Source organism: Rutidosis leptorrhynchoides, unplaced genomic scaffold (assembly GCF_046630445.1).
Source record: "Rutidosis leptorrhynchoides isolate AG116_Rl617_1_P2 unplaced genomic scaffold, CSIRO_AGI_Rlap_v1 contig116, whole genome shotgun sequence".
In the NCBI taxonomy this organism is placed as follows: Eukaryota; Viridiplantae; Streptophyta; class Magnoliopsida; order Asterales; family Asteraceae; genus Rutidosis; species Rutidosis leptorrhynchoides.
In genome coordinates, this window is record NW_027266371.1 from 75,438 (window position 1) to 84,285 (window position 8,848).

The window sequence follows — 8,848 nt, forward strand, 5'->3', positions numbered from 1 at the left end:
AGGGAAAGCCGTTTTTACATGAGTCTCTAATCTAAGTTATCCAAGCGTTATTATGGCATTCCGCTCTTGAACATTTCAAGAATTGTAACAACTTTACCCCACCTAAATTGGTAGCATATATCCAAATAAAATTCCTAACGTTCAACTTGCAGTAATCGGCAGCTTTAAAAGACATTCCAGTCGAAATCATGTCATCCAAGAACGTTCCTTCTACGATCAACGTGTGAGGATAAGTTTTCGATCCCATCGATTTAATAGCAACACATGATCAAATTTGCTCAAGGATTAATTTAATTTTGGATAATTTTTATTAGGTTCTTGGAGGAAAGAGCATAGGACGTAACAAGCGTTTTTTAAAGGGGGGAAAGAAAAGACATTTTTCTTAATTAGTGGTTTGCCAATTTGATATTTTAAAAATGGTCATAATTTGTTAGAGTTGTGTTCGAGCACATTTGACTTTCCTTTTTAATTAGTGTCGTCCCTTGAAAAATATTTTATCCCTTCTTGCAATATAGTCTCTGTCTTCCTAAAATTTACGCATTCCACAGAAACATTAAACCTTAATTTTTACTTCTCAGCTCTGCTTCTCTGAACTGCAGGTACGATCGAACGACTCCCCTTTTTATTCCGTTGACTTTTACTGCCTTTTGATTTTATGTATCAAAAACTATTGAGAAGATGCTTTCATCTTTCATAAAAAATGAGCTAGAGTTTGCATACATGTAGTAGAGATCAGGGTTGACTTAATAGTTTATCATTGATTATGTTTTGCTAAATTAGTTAAATTAACAATCCTGTGGGGGAAGCAACCATTTGATCAAAGTCAAACACCACTATTACGTATAGGATCGGAAAAGTTATGGGCCGAAAGAAGGATCGATTTTGGGAGTATGCTGTAGAATATCCTGGAGGCCATTTCAAGTGCAAGTTTTGTGAGTTGGAGTTTGTTGGGGGAGCTACGAGAATCAAATCACATTTGTCTAACATACCTGGTCGAGATATTTCTGGTTGCGAAAACGTGCCTGGAGATGTCCAAGAACAAGCTTGCAGACAAATTGGCGGTCCTAACAAAAAGTATAAGGGTCTGTCAAGTTCTAGTGACTTTGTTATAAACAACACCGCTCTAGCTTCCAATGATCAACCTAGTGGGTCAGAAGTTCCTGGTGATAAGAATAAGAAGGAAGAGGCTGATGAGTTGCTTGGCCATTGGCTTGTGTCCAATGGCATTCCAATCCATGCTGTCCAAACAAACTCCTTTAGAAACTTTGTCCATCGTGCTGTTGAATGTGGTCCAAAGTATGAACTGCCATCATTTTCGAGTTTCGAAACAGAGATAATCCCTTGTTTGGAAAAGAAGGTTGAAGATTATGTTAGAGACGTCGAGAAATCTTGGGCTGCAACTGGCTGCACATTTATGCTCAACTTGAGGCGTGAGAAGAAGCTTGGAGCTTTTATCGATGTTTATGTCTATTCACCTAAAGGAGTAGTGTTCCAGAATTCTTTCTTGCAAAACAACAAGAGTGCAGAAGAACTTGAAAGGATTGTATCTGCTGAAATTGAAAAGGTTGGACCTAGTAATGTTGTTCAGCTCATTATCAATGCGGTGGAATTGGAGTCTATTGGAGAATTTCTTGTTCGCAAGTATCCACAGATCTTCAAGAGCAAGTGTGCTGCTCATGAAGTGCAACTAGTAGTAAAGGAAATATTAGTTAAAGTTTTCTGGGTGAGAAAAGTGATTCTCGAAGGATATTTGATTGTTAAATATCTGCACAAGGACGATGACATTTTGTGCATCTTGAGAAAATACACAAAAAAGGAGTTGAAAACTCCGTGTATGACAGGGTTTTCTTCTTACTTCTTGATGCTCCAGTCGATTTTTGATGCTAAGCTCGAATTACAACAACTTGTGGCATCTTCAGAGTGGCGGGATCAGGCTTGTGATGAAGAAGAATCGGTAAAAGAAGTGTCTGCTTTCATCAGGGATACAGAATTTTGGTGCCAACTTGAGGATGCTTTGCAAATATTGAAGCCAATTGTAAGAATTCTTCAATTAACTGAAAGTGAGGTGTCAACGTTTGGATACTTGTATGAAGTTGTGGAAAGGGCAAAGGGAGAAATCATGCAACAATGTGAAAAAAACCATGGAAAATACAAGAAGGTACTAGACATATTTGAAGCAAAGTGTTCAGGAAATATAATCCATCCAATACATGCTTTTGCTGCATTTCTTAATCCGGCTTATTTGTGCAACAAGAATTTCCATTTCGATGACAAAATGAATGAGGGTTTAAAATTCATTCTAGAGAAGTTGGTACCTCTTGCGGAGCGTGAATATGCAGGTGAATGGTGGGATTGTAACGGAAGCTTTATTCAAACTTTTAAGAAGTATTGTATCCGAATCTTAAGTCAACCTTGCAGCATTATCTCTTCTATGCACGAATGGAATTGTAGTTCTTTAGAAGCTGATCAAACAAAGAAGAGGATTCTGTTGTCAGCTAAATCATCAGAAAATCGTGTTCAACTAAAGATTAATTTAATGTTGATGGAAAAATCTCGTATGCTGGAAGTTGAGCAATTGAAGCCCATTGATCTTGATAATTTGAGAAATCTGCCTGATTATTTGCATCACGACCAAGATTGGGTAGACGATGTACTGGATGCTATATGCATAGATCTTAAAGAAAATCTAGTAAATGATAGTGATTCACCGCCATTACACCGTAAGTCTATGCATGCTTTCTTAGTTCTATGCATGCTTCAACTATAGTTAAAATTAACTGTGTGCTAAAACAAAAGGCTCATTTTAGTAAAAATCATTTGTTAATTTGCCGTATGCTCATAGCCATATTATTTCCGTGCCATGTCCCTTTTATTGATTACCAAGCTAAGCTGATTGGGTAGCTTTATCTTTTAACTACTACTACATTTTTCAGTTTATGCTATTCTTTTTCTTTGTATATATGTATGTTGTAAATTCTCTACTTCTTGTAAATTCTTGCAGAAAATGTTGGAGAGCATGTCGATCGTGCTATTCTTGACAATTCTCTTAATAATGAGCAATATAGTTCAGAGGATTCATCAAATTCTGAGGATGAAGAGATAGGATTTCTGCCTTCCAATCTTGAAGAATTCGAGTTAGAAGATAGTGAGATTGTGAAGCTCTTTCCTTGTGGATCAAATGGAGAGAAGTTTGTGCTTGGTGAGGTTGGCGATGGAAGTATGAACAACACCTCTCTGATAGTCAGACATTGCAACAAATTAGAGTCCATCTCTGATAGGGTCTTCCTAAGCAACACATCACTGGAAGTTATTTCTATCTCTGAATGTAGTAAACTAAGAAGCTTTCCACTTGGGTGCCTAGACAATCTTAAATCTCTGAAAATCAGTCGGTGTAAGAATCTAAAGTCTCTGCCCAATCAGATGCACAACTTCACCTCTCTTCAAGCATTAGAAGTCAAGCACTGTGATAAACTCCAGTTCTTTCCGGAAGGAGGTTTTCCTCCTAGTCTCACTTCACTCAAAATAGAGGATTGCGAGTATCTTCGGCAGCCAATATCAGAGTGGGGCCTACACAAACTCTCTTCTCTTCGAGAATTGACCCTTGTGTGCATAGCTGGTGCAGTTGAAGAGGTAGTTTCATTTCCAGACGATGAACATGGTCATTGTATGCTTCCCTCATCTCTGACTCTTCTTCAGATTTGGGGATTTGAGAATCTGGAATCAATATCAAAGGGGATCCTAAACCTCACCTCTCTTCAAGCATTAGAAGTTAAGGACTGTAATAAACTCGAGTGCTTTCCGGAAGGAGGTTTTCCTCCTAATCTCACTTCACTCAAAATAGAGTATTGCGAGTATCTTCGGCGGCCAATATCAGAGTGGGGCCTACACAAACTCTCTTCTCTTCGAGAATTGAAACTTTGGTACATAGTGGAACAGTTGAAGGGGTGGTTTCATTTCCATACGAGGATGAATATGGTAATTGTATGCTTCCCTCATCTCTCACTCTTCTTCAAATTGGGGGATTTAAGAATCTGGAATCAATATCAAAGGGGATCCTAAACTTCACCTCTCTTCAAGCATTAGAAGTCAGCGTATGTCATAAACTCGAGTGCTTTCCGGAAGGAGGTTTTCCTCCTAGTCTCACTTCACTCAAAATAGAGAATTGCGAGTATCTTCGGCAACCAATATCAGAGTGGGGCCTACACAAACTCTCTTCTCTTCGAGAATTGAAACTTTGGTACATAGGTGGAGCAGTTGAAGGGGTGGTTTCATTTCCATATGAGGATGAATATGGTAATTGTATGCTTCCCTCATCTCTGACTCTTCTAACTATTTGGGGATTTAAGAATCTGGAATCAATATCAAAGGGGATCCTTAACCTCACCTCTCTTCAAGCATTAGAAGTCAGCGGATGTCATAAACTCGAGTGCTTTCCGGAAGGAGGTTTTCCCCCTAGTCTCACTTCACTCAAAATAGGGAATTGCTATGAACTTCGGCAGCCAATATCAGAGTGGGGCCTACACAAACTCTCTTCTCTTCGAGAATTGAAACTTTGGTACATAGGTGGAGCAGTTGAAGGGGTGGTTTCATTTCCATATGAGGATGAATATGGTAATTGTATGCTTCCCTCATCTCTGACTCTTCTTGATATTTGGGGATTTGAGAATCTGGAATCAATATCAAAGGGGATCCTAAACCTCACCTCTCTTCGTAAATTGAAGATTGCGTACTGTGATAAACTCAGATTCTTGCCAGAACAAGGCCTTCCTGCATCACTCGGATCCCTGCAGATCTACGGATCTCCTGATTTGGAAGAGAAGTGTAAGAAAGATGGAGGAGAATATTGGCCAATCATATCCCACATCACCTATTATAACGCTTGGGGCGACAGTTGGATTTAATGGGTGTGTTTGGGCGGAGGATTTATCTCTCAAAAGTAATCATCTCTTAAAGTAATTATGTTTACTTATTAGGGGTATTTGTGTCCAACTATTATTGATCTTTTTTTATTTTAACAGAGTATTTAAGCCCATTTGGGAATGATTACTGCAATTTAAAAATACTGGTTGAGATTTGTCGGAGTCGGCGCGTGGGCGCGTGTAGTGCGCTGTTGATGATCCTTTTACGTCCACTCGGCTATTAACGTTCTGTCTATGTCTTTCATTATTTCTGAGACTGATATATAAGAATCGTGAAAAGATCCATGAGTTTGTTTTTCAGACAGTTCCAAAGGAGGCTCATAACCTTTTCCACCACGTGCATAATGAAGCTTCTTGCTGGTTCCACTCCGTTATTCGCTGGTTCTGTTTGTCGTCGACGGAGAAAGTGGGAGGGAATGGTAGTAGTAGTAGTTGTTGTAATAATATTCCAAGTAATGTTCCATGACTTGTGTCTTGTCAGTCCATTAAGGGGCCTATGGAACTCTGTTCTGCTGAATTAATGTTGTTATTTGTTAACCAATAGTACTAGCTAGGGGATCTTAGATTACGTTGTGTTTTGTAAAATGTGATGTGATTCAGAGGTTTTTTTATCATTGGTATGACAATCTTTTGGTCCATGTGTTGGAGGAAATCCAGGATTGATCTTATCTGTATCTCTCCCCCATATAAAAGGAGCCACAAACGGAGTTCCCTCAGTTCATAACTTCCTTTTTTTAAAATTTCTTTCTCAAGTTGAGATTTTGTATCTGTGAAACAACATCCTCCAACTTTGATGTAATAGTGATCGCTGGGGAAGTAGGAGTACGAAAAGCAATTTTTGGAATATTATTACAACGAAACACAAAAGACCTAAAGTACGATCCTAATAGTTATAAGGTGAAGGATCAGTCGTACTACAATATTTTACAAAAAATATAAATAGCATGCAGCTAAAGACTAATCATTTATTTATATTTATTATGATTGTCACCTCTGTGTCTGTGCTATAAAACAGTTCAAGACGGATCATTTACAGAGATGTTAGTTACATTCTTCAAACATCGGCTGGAGGCTTCTAATCAAGCATCTCCTTAATGTTTAATCGTATTGAAGGCCCCATCGACGAGCATATATGTGCACTTCTCCAGTATACACCTTTTACACCAGATGGTTTGTTAGCTTCTATTGATTTCTGTCAAGAAAATTGAGGTGATGATTGAAGAATGTAAAATATAACGGAAAAATTAATGGCGAGAAAGAAAAGAAATGGGGAGCGACGAGACGCACTAGAGTCGAGATGAAGTTAGCGATAAGGTCTTCTTCAGCAAAGTCGAGTTTTCCGAAGGTAACGTGGACAATCCCAGTTTTGTCTGCTCTATATTCAAGTTTTCCCTTCTTAAATTCCTCTAGAGCCTAAAGATAAGTAACAGTACAATTAAGAATTACTACTCACAAAACCAAAACCAAATGTTTTTGTGAAATTGTGTGCTAGAGAAGATACCTGAGATATGTTAGTGGTAACAGTACCAGCTTCTGGGTTTGGCATGAGTCTTCTTGGTCCCAAAATCTTACCAAGGCTCGCAGCCTGATGCATGTCAGGTAAATAAACTTTCATCCTTAAAGTCTTATTTATCCAACAAGACGACATTTTTATTATGTAATCACAACAAGACAGTTGAGTAACACCTTAGGCATCATATCTAGAGTAGCAATTAATTTGTCAAATTCCATGAATCCTTCTTTTATCTGTTCTATCAAGTCCTCTCCACCAACTATATCTGCTTCTGCATTCTTTGCTTCGTCAATCTTTTCGCCTGAAAATGTTAGCTAAAAGAAGATTAGCCCGAGAAACTAGATATTGTCACATTCATAAAGATTGGGCAAGATGAAACTAAACTTGTCTAAATTCACAAGGACGCCGACATATGGCGTTCTCTGTTTATCTGAACAAGAGTAAAACTTGACAGAAATAGTACATACCTTGTGTCAGCACTGCAACTTTAACAGTTTGACCAGTTCCTTTGGGCAAACTCACCTATATGAAACAAGATTAGACATTAACGTGAAATTTCCTTTTTGGAATAGGTGAATAAAGTCGTATAATTAATCAAAGTGAGAAAACTCACAGTTGCTCTAAGCTGTTGATCATTGTATTTTGGGTCAATGTTGAGACGAAAATGGGATTCAGCTGTCTCAACGAACTTGCTACTACTAGCCATCTGCTTATGCAAAGATATTGCTGTCTTCAGGTCATACTCCTGCTTGTTTTCTCTCAATTTTTGAATTTCCAAGAATCTCTTGGACCTCCTCTATTAATTTTGAGAGAGAGACACAAAGATAAGATCTGGAAATTAGACACTGATCTTGAAACAGTAGATATAGCCATACGTCTTGAAACTCTTGTGGAGATAAAGAATAAAATACTTTCACTTTTGAAACAAGTTTCTGAATTGATGGAATAAACAGAAACAAGATTTATATAGTCGACTCAACTATTTTAAGATTGTATCTCAGTAGATTGGAATATGATATCTTGTTCCTCTCCACAGGCACCACTCCTGCACTAAATGTTTGTATCACGACTAATTGTATTGAATTCTGCAATAACAAATATTACAGTGTAATATAGAACCCAATTATTAGAATGTTAAAATAATCCGTATGTATGCCAACTAAACAAGCACAACAAGATATAGAATCATCGGTGTGTGGTTTGCTAAAACTAAATAGATTCGTCTGGAATTCATCAGCAAAATACTGGAATACATACACACACGTGCTTCTTCATATATCTATGCTACACGCAATTTCATACATAAGCATATAACTACGTTTCATATTTCAAAGACCAAATCATTCACTGTCACCAATAGTCCCATAGACAAGCAAACAGTTTCCTTTTCAGGCTGCCATCATCTAACACTGAAAAATTCAGTTACTAGTGAGTTCTCCCTTCACTGTTAAAACTATCTGACACGAAGGATCGGAAAGTGAACCCAACCGAGTTAAAATTATACTGATCGATGCTAACAAACAGCAACTGACAACCAAAAACAATTCCGAAAACCAGATTTCCAATCAAAATTCAAAAACCACAACAACAATTTCCATTTTCCAGACAAATCCCAAGACTAAATTAACAAAACCCCATCAAGCAATCACATAAATCAACAATATCTAGTAAAAAAAGTCGAAAACTTTATTGAAAAAGAAACCCACGTACTCTGTCTCTCGTCAAGGGCAGTGCTTTTTTTCTTATTTTAGGTTTAACTGGCGGAGTAGCAGAAGCATCAATGGTTGTCGTGACGTCATGATCCACCTCTGTGTCGGCGGTAGCTACAGCGGCGACGACAAAAGAATCAAACTTTTAAAAGCTCCTCAGACATTGTTGGGTTTTTAAAAATCTCTGTCGAGGACTGAGTTGCAGAGGGTAAAAAGATTTGGGCTTGAAAGTTAGAAGGGAGAGGGTCGGATTGTCTAGTGGGTTTGGTTTAGTAACGGCATGATTGAGGATAAGAGATGAGGATGATGATGTTGTACAAGTACAAGTAGAAGTAGCCATTTTTATTCGGTTTCTCAAGTTTAGGATTGTTTCAATCTGATAATGGAAGTTTGATGGAAGCTCTTTTGCTCTCTGACTATCCATTTTAGCGCCACTTATGAATATGATTATATAAAGAGTGTGGATAATAAAAATAACTAAATCCAAAATTTGCTAAAATAATTAATAAATAATTAACATTAAAATTTAAATTTAAGTAAATTGTCATTTCTAAAATGAACAAGCATTGTCCTCGTACCTTAATGGATAGGTACAGAGTTTGATCCTGACCTCTACGAATAGAAAAATTTATGATCAATTTCCAATTGTTTCGTGTGATGACCGTTGGAATGAGGAATTAATTTTACCATTATCGACTGTGATTCGA

At 37.6% G+C, this 8,848-nt stretch overlaps 1 protein-coding gene and 1 pseudogene across 1 annotated transcript; one reads left to right on the forward strand and one right to left on the reverse strand.

Moving 5' to 3' along the window:
* LOC139881130 (putative disease resistance protein At3g14460) overlaps positions 1-4,901 on the forward strand; it is a 31,186-nt pseudogene extending 26,285 nt beyond the window's left edge.
* Positions 4,902-5,994: 1,093 nt separating this feature from the next.
* On the reverse strand, positions 5,995-8,481 carry LOC139881121 (large ribosomal subunit protein uL1c-like). Its single transcript, XM_071865642.1, has 8 exons — positions 8,304-8,481; positions 8,143-8,255; positions 7,046-7,228; positions 6,900-6,954; positions 6,606-6,733; positions 6,421-6,504; positions 6,207-6,332; positions 5,995-6,111 (listed from the first exon to the last, which is right to left on the reverse strand). Exons 1-8 carry the CDS (start codon positions 8,479-8,481, stop codon positions 5,995-5,997), a joined length of 984 nt encoding a protein of 327 aa, XP_071721743.1.
* Positions 8,482-8,848: the final 367 nt, after the last annotated feature.

Bases quoted from the DNA above. Each gene is read 5' to 3' on its own strand.
- LOC139881121 (XM_071865642.1), bottom strand. From the start codon at position 8,481: ATGGCTACTTCTACTTGTACTTGTACAACATCATCATCCTCATCTCTT. The intron at 6,734-6,899 runs GTATGTACTATT...TAACATTTTCAG, and splicing joins AGTTGCAGTGCTGACACAAG to GCGAAAAGATTGACGAAGCA. The intron at 6,333-6,420 runs GTATCTTCTCTA...ACTTATCTTTAG, and splicing joins TTACCACTAACATATCTCAG to GCTCTAGAGGAATTTAAGAA.